We start from the raw sequence: 23,290 nt of genomic DNA, 5'->3' as shown, positions 1-23,290 counted from the left end.
GGCTCAAGATTCGTGGACAAAGGCAGGATCGATGCTTTCTCCCGTGGAGACCGAGCAAGCATGGCCGATGCCTGGTGGAGCCACCCAGTCAGCTATAGGGGAGATTAGCTCTGGTTTCTCGCCGCAGGTGTCACCTACCCAGCCGGGCATCGGGCACAGCTCTCCTCGCATCTCCGATGCTTGTCTTCTTCCTCCCCTGCCTTTCTTGGGAGTCTCGTATGACCTGCGTTTAGCGGAGCCTATCTCAGCGTTGCCGATGCCGTGTTGATTTCTCCTGATGGCTGTCGATGAGCTGGGCTGAGATTCTCCCCTCCAGGCCATCCCCCTTCCTCCAGGTTCTATTGCTGCTGCTTTCCCTACTGCCCGCCCTCCAGCTTTGCCTCCCGTGAGACAAGTGGGACACGTGATGTCTTGTTTATTTCCATTGTTTGTGTAGTGTAGCAGTGGTGAGAATTGTGAGACTGCGATGCTTTGAGCTCTGTCATCTCCCGTCCGAGCCTTGGAGGCGCACCCTCCAGGTCCACGCTGCTGCCTCCCTTCCACCGGATTGCTGCCCTGGTGCCTGAGCAGTTTTCCCTTGACCTGCGGCAAACATATCGATCACTGCTGCCCCCGCTGCCCAGAACTTGTGAGCCTGGGAGGCGCGCCCTCCTTGTCCATGCTGCTGCCTCCCTTCAACCGGATTGCTGCCCTGGCGCCCGAGCAGTCTTCCCTCGACCTGTGGCAAACGGATCAATCACTGCTGCACCCACTGCCCAGAACTTGGGAATGCGGACGGCCAGCCCTACTCCCTCCTTTAATGCTCTGGCTGCCTCCCCCTCTAGTCAGCTCTCTTAGGGGCATATCAACAAGGGCTTTATCTCTGCTTTTTTGGCTTTAAAAGCCAAAAAAGCAGAGATAAAACTAGCGCCCTATCAACAACAGGGTGCTAACACGCAAATTTGCATGTTAGCACCCTTTTACTCTACGCTTCCCCTTGCATCTCTAATGAGATGCAAAGGGGGCGTTCCAGAGTAAAATAATAGGAGAAATGTCGCTAAGCGACATTTCTCCTATTATCAAGAATGTCGCTAACCCTGTTAGAGACAAAAAAAGCAGCGCTAACCACGGTTAACGCTGCTTTTTTACGTCTGCTAATTTTCAGACTTAGCCATGATATCCTATGGAAGGAGGATATAATGGCTAAGTTTGCCTGTCCCTATCAACAAGGTAACGTGTGATTATCGCTGGGTTTCCAGCGATAATCTCACGTTAGCCTGTTAGCGTGAGGATTTTTATCGCTATTGAGATAAGCGTTGCTAATAGCACGCTATCTCAGCGATAAAAATTCACGCTAGCCGGCGATAATTATCCTCACGCTAAGAGCGCTGAGCGATAATTATCGCCGGTTGTTGTTGATATGCCCCTTGGTTTTTGGACTCAGCTCCCTTGGTTTTTGGACTTGATTCAGGTGTGCCCTGCCATTTTGGGATTGTCTTTTATTGGCACACACGACCTGGATCCACCATCTTGGCCACGTTTGTCCGTTCCTCCTCCCCACTGGTCCCCATCTGGGCAACCTTCGAACGTCTCTCTTTTCTGCTGGACTGCACCCCGTTTTCACCCGATTGACCTTTACCTCTAACCCCCCCTAAAGTCTCTTACACTCCTCTCACCTACTATTGTCTCCAAACCCTATTATTTTTGCTGAAATTGCAGGTCCCAACACCGGTTTGTTTATCTCCCACTTTCCTGTCCTGATCTACTTTCCATGCCCTTTTTTACTCCTGCCACTTACCTTCTTTGCACCTTAGGATGTTTTTGTCTCTATTCACTAATAATGTCATACTATTGTGTAACGTTATTTCCTTATGTGTCTTTATTTGCCATTCTTTAGTAACTCGTGTTTTTATTGTGTAACACTGTGTAACTTATTTTAATTCCTTGTAACTTGCAACTCGCTGATCCTTTTGTAAAGCGCTCTGATACCTCCGGATCTAGCCAGCGCTATATAAAACTCATAAAATAAATAAATACATAAAGCCCATTTATTGATCTTAGATTGAGTTGGGTCATACCCAAGATGTACTCACACCATGTCTAGGTCAGCTTGCCAAACAGACGGGACCAATGTCAGACACAGGCAGGTTGGAATTAGTGCTGGATTTTGGGAATGGGTCTCCCACCCGTTAGCTCCTGGTTGATAAATGTTTGCAAGTTCATTAATGATGTACACCTTAAAGGTCCATGGTGCATCCCCACAGCCGGTCCACTCTTGAAAATTTCAATTCTCTACGTCTCTTTCGACTCTCTTTTATTTTGTGTCTGCATTCCAAACAGCTTTTTCTCTCTGCTTTTCTTCCTCTTTTGTGTTCTCTTTCCCCAGTCAATCTTTTTTTGAGTAGATTTATTTTGCTTGTTCGCATGTCACACCTGCATCACTTGCCGGCATTGGTTGGGTCGAGGACAGGCGTTGTGATCTTGTGATCTTTGTCCACTTTGGCTTGCCTATGAGCATTGAGGTCCCAGGCACTTGGCCAGGTACATGAGACAGCCCACTCAGCTGCCTCCATGTCAGGCTTCGGAGGACCCAGTTTACTACGACCCATGGTCTCATGCAGGTGCAAAAACAGAACACCACAGGCGTCCACTCCTTCTCCAGGTGCAGGCGACTACAGCTGTCACTTCAAAGAACGAGGACTCCCCACACCACACTACAGCAGAAACGGGTGTCAGGTATGTTTGATGTGTTGGAGTATAGGGGGGCTTATAACTGGCAGTGTAGCAACGGTGTGCAGAAAAACATCTGCTCACCAGCCGACCTTGGCTCAGCTTCCATATACACACTCAGCTCCCATATACACACACACAAACATGTGTTTTATTTCTAACCAGTTTTATAGTGCCTACAAGAGCAGGCTGACTGCTGTTTGGTAATATGTCCTGTCAATCATGTCTACCTGCTCCTTAAGCCCTCATGATGGATCCTTCAGAGGCAAGATTCCTTGTATATTTTTATTCCTGACATTTAACTAACTCTACCACAAACTGACATTATGATGAAATATGTGACAACACAAATACACGAATTTTGCATTCTGCAGATCATCTCCTCCTCAAAATATGCCGCTTCATACAATAAGAGGTGGGAAAATAGTTTTATGTTCAGACCTCCTGATTATGGAATACACCAGTGGTGTAGCAAGGGTGCTATGGACCCTATGTCAGGGAAAGAACATGGGCTATGTTAGACCCTATTCGGATAGATATGGTTAGGCATATTTAGGGTGCAGAGGACCTCTAACCCATTGGTCCCAGTGCCAAGTCATCTGCTGCACCATTGGTAGCTACATCCCTAACACCTAGGATTCACCACCTCCACACCCTAACCCTCTTATGAAGGATTTGTCAAGAATTTGTTTAATTGAGTCCATTTTCCTTCAGAATTCATCTGTGCTGACTGTATGATTTGTACACACCAATGGGGGGGAAGGAGGGGGAGACACGTTGAGTGTTCACACTATCAAACATCATAGTGGAAGAGGCCAATAATCAGCAAAACTCACTACCATCGAATTCAATATAAAATGAGGCATTGTACTGCTTAAGTTTAAATCCTTTTCCGACTACGGCGCGCCATTCAAACCTCTCAGGATTTGAATGAGCGTGCCGTTTCCCTCAGCCTCACCCCCCTGGCAGCGGGAGGACCATGAGCGCACCAGAAGCAGCCGCGTAGGGACGGAAAATGTTCCCGCTGCTCTGTATTTAAGGATGTGGCACTGCACCCAAACGAACAGAAAAAACTGGTTAAATAAGTCAAAGGAAGGCGGCGGTAAACCTTAATTAAGCAAAACGAAACAATCGCGTCACTGCCGCCTCAACACGCAGTTAGGAAAAAATCCCCAAAAATGAACAGTCATGAAGAAACAAAGCAATTAAGCATTAACACATGATGAGCTGTGTGCAAAATACCAAACATGAAGGCCAATTAATGACAGCTTTCTAATAACCAAAGCTAAAATATCACAGAGAAGAAAAGAGACACTTAACTCGGCTGTGCAGCAGTGAAGAAAGAGGATGAAGGGCCAGTGAGGACAGACTACGTCAAGGATGGAGTGCCCTGATTGGAGGAGCCGGAGCTGTTCCTAATTGGACATTTTTTCTCTAACTACCATTTTCCCAAGGGGTTTTGGGAAATGTAGTCTTGTGGTTTTAAAATGTTGTTTTAAAATTTGGCTGCTGATAATAAAGGCAAAGAGAGAAGGCATAATCCTCGCCTCCAGTCCTGACAAGGAATTCCGTTTTCTAATATTAATTTGTCATGGTTGTCCAAATATAAAAATATTTTAATTGAGAAAGATATGCATTAGAAAGATGAGGCTAAGGCAAATGCATTAATGAAACACAATAAGATGAACGTGAACGTTTGGCATGACAAGAAATTCCGTGCCTAATTTTCTTGCATGAATGCTGGTGATTTTTTAAGTGTAAACTATCCTGGGCCATATTTATGAAAAATTCACTTAATGCAGCAAGCCACATTGCTGTGCTGCTCTGCACTGCATGAAAGGGAACGGCCAGGAATGTGCCGTATTTACCAATATATGGCACATTACTGTCCTTTCCCAGGGCTGGAGCACTTTTGGCTGTCTAGTACCAACGCAGGCACCATAGCATCATGTTGCAAGGGTGCCTGTGTTGCAGGCAGGTTTGTTTAATGTGCAGTAAAGGACACATTCTTGCACAAAAAGAAACCTCAGAGGCATTTTCCTCTTTCTGTGTGCTGAATGCAGCAAACTTAAAAACAGGAAGTATCGAGGAGGGTTTTTGGGAAATGTAGTCCTGTGGTTTTAAAATGTTTCTTTAAAGTTTGGCTGCTGTAAATGAAAGCGAAGAGAGAAGGCATAATCCTCGCTTCCGAGTCCTTAATAGAATTTAAACTTTCTGCTACGATAGCTAGGAAATTTTCATTCTATTCCTAAGCAATGCAATGGGTGAAAAACCAGTGCTAGAGTTGGGTATCAAAAGATAGCTCCAACTTTTTTCTATCTGAAAACTTTTAACATAAATCCACTATGAACACACTGCTTGTATGCTTTCACTAATTATGCAATTACACCTTTCAACAAATCCATTAGATTTGAGGGAATACAGCGGTGTGTGTTTGTGAGCGGTGCTGGGGTTGTCAAAGAAACATTGCATTTTATGTGAAACAAATTGAAAATAATGGTTTTGGGAAAAGCTTCTCTGTAAAAACATTCACCCAACAATTCTACTACTTTTTCAGATCTTAGTGATCTACCACTAAAATAATGTATTCTGAGAGTTCTTTAACAAGTGGAACGGATCAAGAAAGTCATTGCCCACCAATTCCCATGGCTTTTTTGGATACAACTCAGGCTACAAAGGAGTGCATTTAATTTTCAAAGTGTTGTCAGAATTAGAACAGAGAGATCAGTTCTTGACAGTACAAATGATAATGGTATCCAGATAGAGCCACAAAATCTAGCCCTAACCGGTTTCATAGAATTAGTTTCACCTAAATGTCATTTATGTGCCACTGCAATAATTTTTGGTCTAATGTTAGAAGGTGGCACAGATTTATCACCCCTCATAATAAAATTACCTTAAAAAAACCTCAAGATCACAAGGTATTGCACTTTCTCCAGGCCATCTATCAACAATCATGCCTTTGACACGCTAAGTGTGGTATCATTAATATTGGCTTCATCCTCCTCTTTTTCAGAAATGTGAGATTCAGGAATATCAGAAACATTTGCCACAATATACTGTTGTATATGATCTTCTATTTCCTTAAAAGTTTCACCTGGTAAACAAGCTAAACAATCTGCTTTTGAATTTTCTGTATCAGAAATAAAGTGTACGTCAAAAGTGTACTCATATTATTTGGATGAAATGTGAATCAATCTAGAAGTTCCTATGCATGGCCCATTGCTTTACAGTAAACACAAACAGAAGGTTTGTGGTCTGTCCTAATAATAAGATGTTTAACCCATAGAAATGTTTTGAAATGTTCAACAGCCCACATACAACTTAGGGCTTCCCTTTCATATTTGGAGTAACGTGTTTCAGCTTCAGAAGAAGTTCTAGAACCATATGCAAAGCTGAGTTCCCAATTTTCTTACAGGTCTATATTTGTTAAAGAACAGCACCCAATCCAACACCACTGGCATTTATCATAACAGTAGAAATGTCATTCTCTGATAAAGGAGCAAGTGCAGGTCACAAAATAAATAATTTTTTGACTCTATTGAAATACTGAGTTATAACTTCAGACCAGATAAAAGTATTGTTTTCTTTAACAATTTCTGCATTTCAAAGGTATTGGAAGAAAAACCAGCCATAAATCTAAAATAGTACTAACATAAACCTAAAAAATATGAAAACCATCATCCTTAGAACTAACACCTGTAGAAGAAAATAGAATGACTCAGCTATTTAACTTATTACATTTGTTGCAGAGTTTTTTTTTATATAGCGTGAATGTGACCCAAATCCAATCAGGTATCAGAGCACTTTACATAGCACCAGTTAGGTTACATGAGGACACCCATTCATTCTTTGTTAGGCACGGGGAGATTAATGATTTGCCCAGAATCACAGGATGTTCAGCATCATTACCGAGACTCGAACCCAGTCCCCCAGGTCCGAGGTCGAGTGCCCTAGCCGTTAGGCCAACTCCTCTTCCTTGTCTCTGTTAAGGGTCGTGCCTTTATCTTGTAAAGCAGTCACAACTTTGGTAAGAATATGATTATGTTCATCAATGGTCACAGCAAAAATGAAGATGTCATCCTGAAAAGCTGCTACTCCTTCCATACTTTCAAATAAGGAATCCGTTAATCTCTGGAATACAGAGGCAGCAAAAGCTCATACAAATGGCACTCATAGGCAACAAAATGGCCCACAATGTGTTACAAAACATAGGGTATTTTTGCCTGTACGTAAATATTGCCATGTGTATATAAATGCATTTTAAATGTTATTTGCCTTCCCTTCCCTCCTTCTTCCCTTTTGTCTTTTACTTTGTACTCTTTTGTGGCCAAATTGGCCGAAATAAAGAATTTATTTGAATTTGTTACAAAACATTAGGAGACACCTACTGAGATGACTCTATAGGTTGAGTAATTATTTCTTTGCACATATTGTCCAAAAATAAAAAAAGTTATTTGCAAACAGTCATGAACACATTCCTCATCTTGCATCAGAATTGTATGGCAGTTTCAATTCACTTAATTTTCGTGGGAACAACCCTTGACTTTTCCTAATGTGCCATTAAAAATAACAGAAAATTGATCCCAAAAAAAAGTACATGGAATTAGTCACAAACAAACACAAGATAGAAGCATCAGTTCTAGGTTTAAGAGTTAACTCTAAATAGCATTGACATCTCCAACCTAATAAATGCTGTTTCTGAAGAGAATCATAAATGCTGGTCATGACATGAACTCTGTTTGAAGTGAATATTTACAACACAAAATCCAAGAAAGTTAATAATATTACCATAATACAAAAAAGCCTTAATGTCTGGTTCGAATAAAGTTAAACCTATCTAGTTATTTGAAAAAAAACATGTCGGAAATAACAGTAAAAGGAGAACCAGAGTCAGCTAATTCCAAGGTAACCACATTATCAATAACAATTTCATATTGAGAAGGTACATGTGGTTCCAAATCAATATTTTTGATGGAATCGGAAGAGTTTCAATAACAGAAATATTTTTACATTAATCATGATTTTGAAGTGTCTGTTTTTTGAAGGGGTTAGCTGATCACATATGGACAAAGTTTTGAATTAGCTAAATGAGAATGTGAACCACATTTGTAGCACCTGCACAAAGACTGCACAGAACCTGACATCTCTAAAGACAGACTTTTACCTGACTAACCCTTTCCTCAATATTTATCCTAATTTGTATCCTTTTTCTCAGTAGTGTTTTTGCGTTTGATTAAACAAACTTTCTCATTGAGGTTTTCATGCTCCGCCCGTGCTTTGATCGAACGAATAGTGACTTCAGCACTTTTAACAATGTCAATGGTATCTTTTAATGAAAGACTGTGTTATATCAACAGCCGTTCCTGAATTGTTTTGTTTCAACAATGCACAACTATTTGATCCCTTATTTATAAATCAAGCGTACCGTTAAACTTACACTGAGAAGCTAAAATATGTAATGGTGCCACATAAGAATCAATAGACTCATTGCTGATGACATGTAAAAAATGTGTGTCTTCTCATGGCAATATATGTTCATCCTTGAATAGCAACTTAAGTATATCAATTGCCTCCTTGTAGTCACCAGAAGATGACCCAGATGGAGGTTGACATGGAGATAAATGTTCAAATAGCTTATCTGCCAAGCAAATACAACAATAGTTATTTTTTTCTTTGAGCACAAACTTGTTGCCATTCTTAGCTGTTAAATAATTATTAAATAAGTATATCTAGGAGTTCCATCCCATGGAGGGTTCACCAGCCATATCGAAAAACACAGGAGGCGGGTTACACTGCATGCTTGTGACAAGGGGTAGGAGTAGAAATATTATGAAAGTGTATATCAATAAAACATCAATCCACTGTTATTTATTTCAGAATTAATAATCCATCACAGTTCTTGCATAGTTAAAAAATCAAATACTACAGAATTTCAATCATTTGATGTCTGTCTGGTTTTAAATACTGCAGCTGAAAAATGAGTAACAAAATAACATATAAAATCTTCATTCAACTGTTGTAAATACATTAAAGCAGGGTGCACCTGTCTAAAAAAATGATTTTAAAAAAGTGGTAAAATAAAGTTTCTTTAAGGCTTGCGGTAAAACCACAAAGCATGACAAACTGAAGCATGTCTTGTGGAGGCACTAGGTCACAGTCACAAGTTCTGGGCTTAGATCACTCATTCTAGCCCTTAGGGACAGATAAAAGCCAATGTCATTGATTCAACCTAAACCATGTCAGTAAACAATGATGGTTACCTTTATTCACCCACATTAAATATGGTTCCATCATGCTAACTGTTTTTAAAAGTGTATAAGCATGGACACAAGGTTTAGATGATTCCTGGCAAAATCTATTGGCCAGACAGCAGGATAAAAAAACATTTGTGGTCCATTTTAGATACACATTCCTTATAGTCACTGGGCAATCAAAGAAATCGGGGTGACCTAGAGAGGAGAAAGAACTTTTAAAGTATTTTAACCAGGGAATTTTATGGGCATTATCAAGAGATACACAATCCCTTATGATATCCTGATCAAGGTTTGTCTCAGACTGAGACCAAAATAAAATTCATCTTAAATGTGGGCAAAGGGGCAGGGTATCACATAGATAGTTAACTCCTAGTTCTTGGTGCATAATAATTGCTGGGGTACATTGCAGTATATTTAAAAGACACCTACAGTATTTATTTTCAACTATCTGAAAAGAAGAAACATCCATGTAGCCCCAGATGTCTCTGCCATAATAGACTACAGAGGTACATTTAGCATGGTAAATTTTAAGGAGTGCCTGCAACAGTTTCTTTCCCAGTCTCGCCTCAAAATCAGAAGCAAATGAGGTAGCCCTCAAATACAAATTTTTCTCGGTCTTAACTAGAGGAGACCAGATCTGTGCAGAGTCAAATGGCACTGCTAATTGTGAGAAGGAATCATCTTAAGTCACCACATCCCCATGAATACAAAAAGATTTGACTTTAGATGGCTTTGGGCACACCACCCCACCACCAACACAAATTACAGCAATTTGTTGCTAAATCTAGCGTACCCAGAAACATTGCAAATAAGTCCACCATCTTTTGCTGGCCTACCGCAGTTCTGACTAAAAGAACCGCATCACCTTCATATCATAATGCGGGGAGAGGCCATTTGCACAACATTGGGAAATCCTGAACATTATCAATTAGTGGTGTTCCAGACCACTAATATAAAGAGTGGACAAAAACGAGGCCAATATACACCCTTGAGCACCCCAATAATGACCCTAAAAGACTTAGTACAGAAGCCATCATTATTATACTGTACAACTGCCAACATGTTAATATGCACATCGCTAAGAAATATTATAATATCTGGATCTACCCCTGCATACGGTAAGTTCAACAATTTACTTCTATTGACTCTATCAAATGCCTGAGTCAAGTCCATGAAGATCATATACACCAAGCCGGATTTCGCCACCAAACACCTGTTAATAATAAGTTGGAAAATAAGGCATTGATTGATGGTGCTGAGGCCTGTCCCATATTGAAGACCTGACAAGGTATGGTACTCCTTGCCTCATGCTGAAAGCCTGTTAAGCACCGCCCAACTAATAACCTCAACTACAGGGTCAATTAAAGAGATGGGATGTTAGCACTTTGGGTCATCCTTATTCTCTTTTTTAAACACTGGAATAATAATCGAGGCTGACCATGAGGAGGGAAGACCTTCCTTGACAGTTGCATTAAGTGTTTGGGCAAGTACCGAGGCCCAGATTTACGGCTCACTTAGCTACAAATTGGAAGGGATCCCATCATGTCCTGGAGCTTTGTTTTTGACAACACTTTAATTCCCCTCTCAACTTCAGATAGTGAAAATACTGAGGGACGTGTTAGTAGTTAGGCGGTCTAGCAGCGGGCTGCCACACCAGCACCGAGCGGCGAGATCGCCAAACCCATAGTCACTCTGCCAGCCAGATTAGGACTTATATCCTGATCTGGTGAGCAGTGCCTTTCTTAGATTCATATCTGAGCCTTAGAAAGGCACCGCAAAGCACGTTACTAACAGGGGGGTGCATACAGGTAGGGGGGGCACGCCATGTGTCCCCCTGCATGCACCCCATGGCCTAGAGGCAACAGGGGTCCTTGTAGGGCCCTGTTGGTTTCCTCACCGCCACCCTTTTCATGGTGGGCCCACTGCCCTAAAAAGGAGGGCAGTGAGGCAACTCGTAATATGCTTGGCAGTGCAGCAGCGGCACCGCCAGCATATTGCTGCCCCAGACCACTGTGCCACCACTGCGGGATCACTGATTCCCAGTGGTTGCAGCTGTCCAGTGGTGGTCCAACCGCCACAGTTGTAATACTGCAGGAGATATTCGGACTGCGACTACAGCGGTCCTATGGACCACCGTAGTCTTAATAAGGCTCTAGATGCAGCTCTCTCAGGCTATAAACACCGTGTGTACTATCTTCTTGAAGGCAAAAGGTATGGCAGAATATCTCCGTGAAATGACTCGACCACAAATAAGGGGTAATGCGGGAACAAACCGCACCTCTAGAAGAAAGGTAAATCAAAGTTAACAATCTCTCAAACAACCCGCATCAAGTAACTGATCCCAAGCGGCCTCCCTCAAATGTTTTTTTAAGCATTTTGACCTCATGTTTATAAGATGCACGACCATGTCGCTATCAATAGTTTATCTCTCTGTGAGGGCTTAATAGCCTTCTGTAATCTCCTGTGTTCTCTAGAACATAGCCTATTTAATCATCTACATGTATTTCTGCCAGAGAAGTTAAAAATCGGATGAGTCAAAAGTGTGTGCACCTCTTTAGCTATGTTGTTAAAGGCTTTTAAGATGTGAGCACCATCTGCTTAAGCCGCTAAACATTTAGTGAGATCAAGATCGCCACTGCTAAACAGTTTAGCCAAAAGATCCATAGGGGTTATTTTTGCACATTTTGGTTTTCTCCACTGGTCTATAGGGGCCAACTCTGTGCATACTAAACTTTATTTGTAATTGGTGGATCCCACCCTAAAGATAATCCTATCAATTGTGGTTCCTAAACCCTAGGTTCAGAAACAAATCTTAACACAGAAAGGAAAAAGAATATAAATTTGATTATAGTGGCCCACCCATGTCCCGGAAAAGTAGGTGAATGAGTAAATTGCCTCTTTAGTTTGTTTTTGTGCAGGAAGGCATCCCGTCCTGCACAAAAACTATCCTGCTTGTAACACAGGCACTTTTGCATCATGGCACAAGGGTGCCTGTGTTGACACTAGGCAGCACACAGTGTACCAGCACTAGGAGAGAGCAGAACTGCACTATATCATAGTAGATATGGTGCATTTGTGCTCTCTTCCTTTCAAGAAATGCAGCGCAGGAAGTTGCCTTGCTGTGTTGCATGAAATATTAGCAAATTTGCCCCCAACAAAAGAAATTTGGATGAAATAAAATAGTTTATTCGATTGCCTAAGACGAAAGCAGGTAAGGATTCCACAAACAGGAACCTTAGGCTAAAAATTTTGATATGTTAAAGTACATTTTGTGAAGATATCAACAATGAAAGGATGAAAAAAGCCTTTATTTTTCCATGTGTGTGCACTATATTTAACAAGACAATTACTGCTGTAGATGGATGTAGTCTGTAATCCCCACAATTGACCTGCGGTTTGTATTTAATATTTGACATGAATTGTATTCTGAGCAACTACTGAATAAAAAGTTTCATATAAAAAAAGCCTTTATTTTTCGCAGAAAGGTGCATTAAATAGAAATGATGTAACAGGACACAAGTAGGGCTTACAGTTGACCTTAATAGTGGACTCTGAAAAGGTGGATGTAAATCACTAAATAAATGTCGACAAGCTTAGATGTAATGGTTGATCATTATTGACTTGATTGACAGCTTTTTTTGAGAAGGCATACAATTATGGGCGAAAGGCTCTACTCCTGGGCTCTGGTGGAAACTTTCTACGTAAGAAGCAGAAGTGGAGAAACTAATGAATAATCTTCAAAGTTGTCTTAAGAGACACTTATTTGAACAATTAAGGTCACCAAACATCACCAAAGCCTGGGAGGATGAGACATCTATTTCCTACCCAGAATACACAAAAAAGGGCCGGACTGGAAACCAAAATCGGCCCTGGCAAACAGCTCGGCCGGCCTGAAGTGGGGGGGAGGGGGGGTGCTAGACAAGCGAAAGCACCACTTCGTTAAAGGGGCCTGATATTGCAGCTATGCTGCAAAACCGACCTCCGGTAACAAAAACGGCCCCAGAGGGGTCCGAAATAAGCCCCTACCCTGGCAGCCCACCAGGGAAACGCCTGGTGCCAGCTACGGCCAGTCCGGCCCTTCATATGCCTCATGACTTTGCCTAACAGTGTGGAGAAGGGAAAGAGTGGGCACTCCAGAATAAAAGTGCACAACTGAGTGCTAGTGTGCGTGTATACATCAACCATCTTCAACAACCCACCGAGAAGGAATGGGAAGCGCGCCAAAAAGTGCAAAGGTTTGCTGGCATTCAGGTACATCTACAAGATGGTTATGGATCCCCTACATCTGGTCCTTTCATGCTGTTTAGTATTCATGGTGGGGTTCACTGGTCCAAGTGGGTATGTATGTATACCACAGCATAAGGCAGCAGACTTACAAAATAAATACAAATATATCTTCTCAACTCAGTATTAATTTACAAAATAGTTAATAAAGTAGAGCTCTAAAAAACCTGTTAAACTATGAGATCTCAAGAGGTAAAACATTCCCCGATCGGTGTTAATTTAACAAACCTTGATTAAAAAGACAGTATAGCACCATTTTTATAATAAAAATTGCAGTGTATATCTCTTTTTCTTTTCAGGAGACGCATCACCCGTGCTTGAACCTTGGCTGGCCGTGTCAGTGCTCGGATGCATAGCTCGATTAAACCTTCATAGAAACAGGGATTTTTTTTAATAAAACCTTGATGTGAGCAGCTGTAAGAAAGTACAAAGATAAATAACTGAGATGTGGGCACTAGGAGGAATCTTCTTCCCTTTGTGTGATGGCCGCGCCTCCTCCCTCGGCCAGGAGTCTCTTGTAGTCTGTGTGGAAGAACAGGACGAAGAAACAGGACCCCACGCTCATTATACCCGCCATTAGCAGCACTGGAACTGGGAATAAACAAGAAATAAAATATTAGATTTTATGCAAGACAAACTAAGATTGATCTAGATACATGGAAAGGTATAATTTAAACTTTAATTTGCAAGTGAGCTTAGAAAAGGAACAAGAGGTGAGCTGAACGTGTCATGAAACTGTTTTCTGAGAGAAGTTTGGATGGAGACCACCCCTAAGGGATATGAGTTTGTAACCCATTGGGCAGATGGGAGCCAGGGGTTAAAGGTCATAGAGGCACTGCTTGAACTTATGCACCATTTTATATGTATATGGGAGTCTTTCACAACTGCACTACTGAGTACATGTTATGGGTCTAGGAACCAGGCAGTGCTGTGGGCCAATGAGTTCCTGCTCTGTACGTGTTAGTGAACCTTGAGAAATCTTTTCATAAAACAAAAGGCAAAACAATTGGATGTGGCAACCCTTTATTAAGAGTTGAAGCATATTTTCACAAATAAAATGAATGCATCATACACAGGAATGCTTTTTCTAGACTGCAATGTGGGTGTGATTGCGGGATACATCGCACTGATACACTCACGGGTCATGTTGACGCTATATAAAACTTTATAAATAAATAAATTAATAAATACAGTGAGATTGCAGTATCTGTTTCCTAGGCCCAGACAGGTACATGCTGATGAGCTGGGCCTCTCAGGACAACATGAGGAAATTGGGGATATAGAAGACTGTCATAAGAGGGCATGGCTCTTGTCTATTGCCTCTCTTTCGGTACCCTGCTGTTATCAGGAAATTCAAGGCAAAACATTTATAACTGCAAAATGGTCAACAAAAACATAAATTGTAACAGAGTAAGCTATACCTTTCCAATCTAGGGCTGAATCCATTTCAGAGTTACATGTGGACAATGGCGCATCAGACAACTGCTTGGTGGTGGCTTGAAACAACAGCATGTAGATAATTCCTTGGATCTGCCTGGAAGGAGGAAAAAGTTTCTGTGAGAGCTAACGTCTGCGAGAAGGAAAGGTGGGAACAAACAGAAAAGCAGATATAGAAACATTTTGTGCTCGATTTGTATCATAAAAGTCACACAAACTGTAGCACAATGTTTATTTGGAATTTGAGCTGCTTTGCGTTACTTTGCAACAGGGGACATTCCATGGGTGGTACATGGGTGTTTCCATGCAACCACCCATTGTTTTTGACACAAAGCCCTATCTGCTAACAACAGTAGACAGGGTTTAGAGACAAAAAATAATGCCTCTTAGAGACTGGCATTTACTAGGAGAAATGCTTTTCTTTCTCCAAACGTATCTGAATTCGCATGCGTTCTGTACTGTACAGCACACATCGGAAGTAGGAATTTTTTTTTAGTAGTATTTTGTACTGAAAGGATACCCTTCCTCTGCAAAACCTATGCTAGACATGACGCCAACATCTTGGCACTATGGTGCAAAGGTGTGTGTGTGGCGCTTGGCAGGCTGATTATGCACCAGCGCTATTCAGAGAGCGGGACAGTACCATATCAGTAGATATGCTGCTTCCCTGCTCTCTCCCTTATTGTAACGTAAAGCAGCAACTTGGGTTGCTGCACTCCATTTTGTGAGATGTTAGTAAATCTGCCCCCGAATATTCTAGTTCATGTACCCTATATTGCAGTGCACGGGGGCCCTGCCTCAATAACCTGGAACAACAAAATGAAAAGCACAACATAGGATGAGGAACCGGGTTCAAGTCTCAGCAACGATGCTAAAACATCCTGTGATCCTAGGCAAATCACTTAATGTCGCTGTGCCTAACAAAAATGAATGTGTCCTTCTGTAACGAAACTGGTGCTCATGTAAAGCGCTCTGATACTCGATTTCTCAGGTCTAGTTCGTACTATATAAAACATTAAATAAAAAATAAAAAATACATGTTGTAGTGAGCAAGGCAGCACAATGAGAGAGTGCACGCAATAGATCTGCCAAAAAGCCACTGGTGGCAGTGATGCAGGACAAAAGTTAGGACAGGGAGTAGCCAGGAAAGTTTGAGCGAACACTATCTCAGCAGCAGTAATCTTAGGCATTGTGCCCCGTGCAGGGTTGAAAGTCCATCAAGCGGTGGCCTTGTGCCTTCTTGATCTTCATTTTCTGCCCATTATTAGGCCACAACACTTTTAATAGTTGGTAGCAGCTGATTTATTGTTGTGGGGTGCAGGCCACTCCAGTGGTGACATTACCTACTGGCTGCACCCGTGTACCATGGAGTCTGTCGCCCTGGGCCTACTGCCACCCTGAATTCTGCAGGCGTGAAAGGTGTGTGCCTGTGTGTGGATAGAATTGGGATATATGAGAAAGGGGAGACCGGTGTGTTTGTACACCAATCTTGCAGGGTGCTTCGTCTTTAAAACAAAAAACAACCAGCGCCATGTTCTTTGGTATGCACGTCGCTCTCTAACAACTGGATTCAAAGATTTTGTTTTTTCAATAAGTCAAGAAAAAAAGAGGGTATACGTGGTCATTTGTGTGGTGGCAATTTTTTCCAAGACTTGGAAATAAAATAAGAGACATTTAGAAAACTACTGAGTTTTGGACTCCATTCTTTGAAATGCCCTAAAAGAACTCTACTTAGGTGCCCCCTTCTCAGTTTTAAATGAGCGCACTAGAGGTTGGTCCAGGGCTTTTCTTTGAAGTTCAACACCAGGGAAGGGACACTCTACTCCAGATATGCCCCACTGTTGTTTTTCTTGATATCTGAAAGGGTAGTCAGAGTGAGAGAGGTCAATATGGGAATAACCAGAGGGAAGATAGCTGAGAAATCATGGGGCAGCAGCAAGTGACAAAGGCAGCTGGAGGAAAGCAGCATTAGTGTGAACACAGTTGTGGATTGTTGGGTCTAGCCGCATGCGCAGATCCATGCACACGCCACCTGCCCTGTAAGAGTGACTCTTGAGTGTCCACTTACCCAGAGATGTAGATGAGGCCTGTTGACGTGCCCTCTCCCACGGGATAGGTACATTCCACAGCGAGTTCCAACGAGATGGGATAGATAGAAAATGCTAATAATCCAAGGAGGGAACAGAATACAGCCACCAAAGCCGGCTGCCCTGGCAACCTTGACACCTGAGGAAAAACAAAGAATTGACTAAAACCTTTCTTTGTAGCTGTACTTTAAATCAGATTTTATGGAAAGAATATTTTACGTAATATTTTTTTATAATAGAAAATAAATGCAATTTCAACAGAGTAAATGCAATTTCAAGAGAGTATAAATGTAACCAAAAAGTGTAATGACTAAGTGTCATTATCAAAGGTGAAATAGTCCCTCTTACACCCAAAGGAGGCGGAAGGATACATACAGAGCCAACAGGAAGATAGAGTCTCAAGCCAGCGGTTGGAGGGTCGTGACCGAAGGATGGCAACTGAAGGATGCTGACCCAAAGTCTACTATACGTATATTCCAAGGGTGCTGGAAGTAGGGGTGCAACAGGTGCTGCAGCACGCCCTCGACCCTGTTACATATTTGTTTATATAATAAATACTACTTCTCTCCAAATCACTAAATAGTACAGCAGCCATATGCAAACCATCACTGCTACTGCCAGTGAAAGGGTGGTGTATTCCTCTTCAGCTCAGGATGAAGCAATTTAATTTGATTTGGAAAAAAGTTGAAATGCTGCTGAATGTCCGTTGAATTCCTTTAACCCTGTATGTAGCTGTATAGCTTTAAAACCACAGTTGTACATTTGATTTGATCATCCGTGTTCCTTTAACTACAAAATGACATTCATGCAAATAAATGGCCTAAAATATTACTGGTTAAAAGGAAACTCACTGTTCAACTTCATATGCACATTCTCTTTAGAGAAAATACTGGGAATTTGTTCATGTTTTAGAATTTTAGAATTCTGTCATTGCCTGCAGCTGCTTTGGTATAATATTTTGTTTAAAAGCCTGTGTACCATTTTTCCTCCAGTCTGTATCTGTTTGCTTTAACCCCTTCAGCGCGGCGCGGATTACCGCGCCGTGCTGAAGGTTCGTTGCGCGGGCGGGGCCGTGACGGAGCGGTTCCGTCATGCGCACAGCGCGACCGATTCGCATGATGGAACCGCTCCGTCACACGCATCGAAGGGGTTAATAGAATGTTAGTAGTACTTTATACATTTTACACAGTTCTAAAATAGATTTCAATAAACTTATTCTTGACTTACATATTTTAAGTTGAAAGAGAGAATAATTTAGCTACTTTTCCCAGAATTATAATTAGCCTTGCTATATCAGTACAGGCCATATCGCAAGAAAATGTGCCGGTTCTAACCCTAATGGGTAGGTGCTGCTCTGCTTGAACAATGCACCAGCTGTAAGACCATCAGAGAACCAGCTGCTTTCTTTCTTCATTCTTACACAGTGACTAGAGTTTGAAATAAACCTAGAGGGGCATAATGGCTAAAACAGACAACAGACTAAATAAAACCCTTGTTGAAATCCCTCAAAATCCTTGAACGTATTATGGTTACAACAATGTAGACGAGAAGCAACATTCACCTGGGTACAGTTTTCCTTATGGTGTTTATTAGTCTGGATTTGCAATATTTCTGTAGCACAATGCTTCTGTTTTACACTTTCTGCTGGTTAATATTGAGCTGTTGTGAATCTAGGGTTTCTAATGACACAGAATGTGTCTAGTTATCATACACACTGGGGCATATTTAAGAATCCCTTGTGGGGCCGTTGCATCGCTTTTTGTGTCGCAATGGCGTCAAACCACCAATTCATATTTATGAGGCCATGCAAAGCGACTTTGTGTGGCTTCGAATGGCCTCATAGATATGGAGTAAGGCAAAGCAGTGCAAATTGCTGCATTAACTTACTCTGTGCGAGGGAGGTGTTCAATGGGCGTTGCTGTGGGTATTCCCGAGCAACACCCATGGATTTTGACGCATCTCACTGATTTACAAGACCATGTAAACCTGAGGATGTGCCAAAACTTTACGCCTCCCCAGGGTAATCGCAATGTGGGAAATAACTCTATTTCTCCCCGTTTTTTCGTCTTTCTGAGTGTGCTACATTCTGCAGAACACATGGAAAGAGAAAAAAGCCACCCAGAATTGTTTTTGTGCAGGAGGGTGCCCCTTCCTGTGCAAAAACAACCCTGCATGCAACGTAGGCATCCTTGCACTGGTATACTCTTATGTTATTTGATCAGAAAAACAAAAGGTCTTGGTTTATACCAGATCCCCAAATTAGATACTTAGGCCCAATAAAAACTGTCTCAGGTGTAGTTTTCCAAACCGATCTAGTGACTTCAATCAAAATATGATCAGACCAGATAAAGGAGTAACAAAAAGTTAATCAACAGGGAGGGGTTAGGACCAGGCACTAGGCATGCCCCAGAGTATGTATTGGGCCATGTACCCCAGACAGAAAATTAAGTGCACTAAGATGTTCAACTCAACACATCATCATCTATCCTCAAATAAAAATTGGCAAGTAAAACACAGCTATTCCGAGCCAATTTGTTTGCAGCAGCAAAATCAATAGCTTAATCTATGAAAGATGATCCCGGGCCCATGGGTATGAATACAATAAGCAGTCAGTCAGACTGGCCTCATCTATCAATCTGACCTCCAGGACCTCTTCACTGCAGAACGCTGGAGAGATTAAACGTTGCTCATCTGTGGAAGAGGATGACCTATATAGAGATAATTGCTCTTTCCACAACAGCGATTGAGGAGGCCATGACAGAGATCCAGTGGTGGTTGGGCCACATAGAGGCTTAGAATAGCAGGACAATTTTGAGATTCTTGACAGACCTGATAGTAAAATCAATGGCAGCAGAACAGGATCACTGTCAGCTGTTGAGAGTTATATGAAGGCGGAAGATTGTCGGGCAAGAGTTAGACATCCATGTCAATTGTCGAAACTTCTGACAGGCACAGGATGAGATTTTATATTCTCTTGAGGATGAGCAGCACCTCGACTGGCTGCTGTCTCTCTGCTACCTAGGCAGCACAAAATGTAAAATGTCACAACTTGCTAAGGACATCTTGCATTATGTACTAGAATAGGGAATACTTGTGAAGGAGGAATATTTCCCATGAAAGGTTAAGTGTAATTGTATACTGGAATTACCTGTATCTCAGGTATGACTGGAAAATGAACCCAGAGATTTTCAGGGCTTTGATGGTCAGATGGACCATTGAACAATGAACCTGTCTAGAGATCGGATCCAGAGGCAACAACAGAGAATGCCTTTCTTGAACACTGGTGAGATTTAACCAACTATGCCTTCTCTCCGTTCCTTTGCATAAAAAGAATGTCAACACAGGTGAAAAGGCAGGTGAATCTGATACTGATAATGCTGGAGTAGAGATGACAAGTATAGTATCCTGATCAACTGCTGCTTCCTTAGGATACTTCTCTCACACTTTCTGGGGATTCTGACAGATCTTGTAGGGCATCCAGTACTACTGATATGGCAAGGCAATGTCTTTCTCATGGTGGGGAGAATTACAAGAGATGGTGGCAAATCTGAAGCAGGCATTCTCCATCCAACAGGCCTAGACTTTCACCACCACTAAAAGATATAACTAAGGATCGAAACACTGGGCACCTGGCGCCTCAATCCCGATGGGCTCAGATGCTCTGAGCGTACTGAATTTTCTTATGGGATTATTAGAAGAAGGTATGGCCTGCACGATTATTAAATCCTTTATAATAGTCCTTTCTGATGGCCATGTTCCAGTGGACGGATAGTCAGTGAGTTGACACCTGCTAGTGTGCAAATTGCTTAAAAGGATACACTTAACATAACCTCTCGAGCCTAAGCATGCACAAAAATTTCAACATTTCTTGTCATTGTTACTCAGTTGGCCTCCTAGGGAAGACCTGACAAGTACTGTCAGGTAAATAACTATATTGTCATGTTTAATTTCCCACACTACTGTGCTTCATGTGCAGGAACTCTATCTGTCCAGCAGGATGTTGGGTTTAAATAGGTTAACTTTTATTATTGCCATTTAAAAAATATATTTTTCAGGCCCTCAATATGAGTGGGCAATAAATGTTTCTGGAAATTCTGGTCCAAAGACATATTGTCACCAGACAGAACAGTATCTCTTTGAGTCAGAAATCACCAGCCCGCTATGAGGTGACCCCAAAGGGTCTACTCAGTAATAAAAACTAACTGTGCAAATCACATTTAACTTATTTGATTATCCGGGTTATTCCCCATTCTTATCTGGTTTTTTATTGAGTGATTTCATCTGCTTATAGCAGCCATATTTCTCTGGGAAAACTATGCAAGCCTGAAGTGCTTCTACATTACTAGTGATTCCAGTAGGCCCAGTAACTCCTGTTATTGAGGTTATCAAATATTACCAAAGACTGTCATGAGAGCCTTGGGGTTTCAGACAACTTGACCAATAGAGATGGACAGGTTTCCACAATGCTCTTATAGCATTCTCTTAACTAAGTATATAAAAAGCCATCACCACTTGCTGGCTAGGCTGTATTAGAGTCAAAAGGCATGAGTGTGTCTGCTTACCTCTTCCTCATTCTGACAGACTCATGGGGCTTATTCTCAAACTGCACTTTGTATACGTTTTGTACTACTATAAAATGAACTACAAAATTAAACTTTTGCCTCTACTTATGTGTGCAGAGTTCTCTGTGCCGACTCCGGAGTCTCCGCGCATATAAGTATAGATTTTAGTAGTAATGTGGAAGGAACACAGGAGAGTGGGTGGGAAATTGGCCAGACTTACTTTTAAAGGGGATGGGATTAGGGAGGAGTAGGAGGGGTTTTCAGAGTGTCAGGAAGGGGTTTAGGGAGGGAAGTCACCCACCCACACAAGAGTAGGCAAATTGCTTTAATCTGGAGGTGGTGAATGTAACTTTTGTAGTACGTTTACACTCTGATTTTGTGAATGCTGAAAGTAATAAGCAAACCTACAAAGTGTAAACTTACTCAAAAGGGAATCTTACCTTTGTGAATCAGGCCTATGTGTTTTCTTGTACCGGTGACCTATGCAAGAGTTCATTGGTACGTATTCTGCTTGATTTATGGTTTAATCCACAGCATAGACTATACTGGACTGATGAGAATCTACACAAAGTGGAACATAGGTGAGTACCACTCCCATGATCAGGCCATGACAACACTAATGGTTGACAGGCAGCTTACTGTTAGATATCAGACTTGTTACCTCATGTAGGGAAGAGAGGCTGCTGGCTGTCTGTTATGGGGGGAGAGAGAGAGTGAGAGAGTGAGAGAGTGAGAGAGTGAGAGAGTGAGAGAGAGAGAGAGAGAGAGAGAGAGAGAGAGAGAGAGAGAGAGAGAGAGAGAGAGAGAGAGAGATACTACAAACTGTTAATCTTAGAAAGGATTTTAAGAACCAATAGGAACAAATAATAGAACCAAAAGATGTCAGTGTATTAATACCGGTAGGTACTGTTGTCCAGAGACAGAGAGTAGCTAAACCCTGCCTCTACCGTATCACCTTTTTAAAGCCCAGCAGCATCCAAATGAGCTAAATATAGAGGTAGCCTCCGACACATTCATACCCTTTACTCTGGGATCACTACTGTGAGTCCATACTTGAATCCTATTAACTGCTTTGTAATAAGGGATTTGCTCCCATCTACTGAGGCTCACACAGTGCTTAATTTGAGTCGGCGGTTTTCGGTGTTCAGTAACGGCACTTAATCGTCTACACTGGCGCTTATAGCGCAACTCTACCCAAAAGTATTGGAGCACTTTTCATGAGCACCAGTTAAGGACACGTTAATTTTTGGTAGGCATGGGGAGATTAAGGGCCTCATTACGATGGCAAAGTGACCACCACTGACAGGCTATCGGTGGCGGTGGCGGTCCCTCCACCATCACAATGCGGTTTTCCCCCGCCATATTATGATGGCGGGGGAAGCGTCCAGACGGGCGGATCAAATCTGACCGCCCGTTGGACCAACTGCAAATCCCTGCATTGCGGCAGCACCGCCGTAGGGATTATGATATCCCTTTCCCCCAATCGTTCTGTGGCCGTCAACCCTCCGATAAATGGGCTGGCCGGAAATGGATTTGGGGGCCCATAGCAGGCCCCCTTAATCCCTCGGGCAGGGACATGTACCCTGGGAGGCATCTATGGTGCCCTGCTACATATCCCTGCACCATTTGGCAGGCACTGCATGGTGCCTGCCACGTAGTGCAGGCATATGTCTGCACCCTTTTTTTTGTATTGCGGCGGGGGCTGCTGACCGCATCCCCACCACAATACAAAATATAGGTAATGAGACTGCCGTGGTGGCAGTCGCATCATAATTCGGATTGTGGGTAGGCTGCGTCATAGGCGGCCGGTCCCAAATCCGATACGACAGTCTGTCTGCCATCGTGATGAGGCCCAACGTGATTTGCCCAGAATCACAGGATGTGGAGCCTACACAGAGACTCGAACCTGGTTCCCCAGCGTCAAAGTCCGCAGCTCTGGCCCTTAACCCACATA

At 42.3% G+C, this 23,290-nt stretch overlaps 1 protein-coding gene across 1 annotated transcript in view; it reads right to left on the bottom strand.

Annotated features, from left to right (window-relative positions):
* Positions 1 to 8,552: 8,552 nt before the first annotated feature.
* The window catches only part of SLC49A3 (solute carrier family 49 member 3), a 270,078-nt gene continuing 255,340 nt past the window's right edge, over positions 8,553 to 23,290 (bottom strand). Inside the window, exons 8-10 of the mRNA XM_085641124.1 lie at positions 16,756 to 16,913; positions 14,672 to 14,784; positions 8,553 to 13,841 (exon numbers count right to left, since the gene is read on the bottom strand). Coding sequence (XP_085497250.1) covers positions 13,705 to 13,841; positions 14,672 to 14,784; positions 16,756 to 16,913 — 408 coding nt within the window. The 3' untranslated portion in view covers positions 8,553 to 13,704. The remainder of the gene's footprint in view (positions 13,842 to 14,671; positions 14,785 to 16,755; positions 16,914 to 23,290) is intronic.

This window comes from Triturus cristatus, chromosome 2_2 (genome assembly GCF_964204655.1).
Source record: "Triturus cristatus chromosome 2_2, aTriCri1.1, whole genome shotgun sequence".
Classification (NCBI taxonomy): Eukaryota; Metazoa; Chordata; class Amphibia; order Caudata; family Salamandridae; genus Triturus; species Triturus cristatus.
The sequence above is the reverse complement of the archived record's forward strand: the minus strand, read 5'-3'. Positions and strand labels throughout refer to the sequence as shown.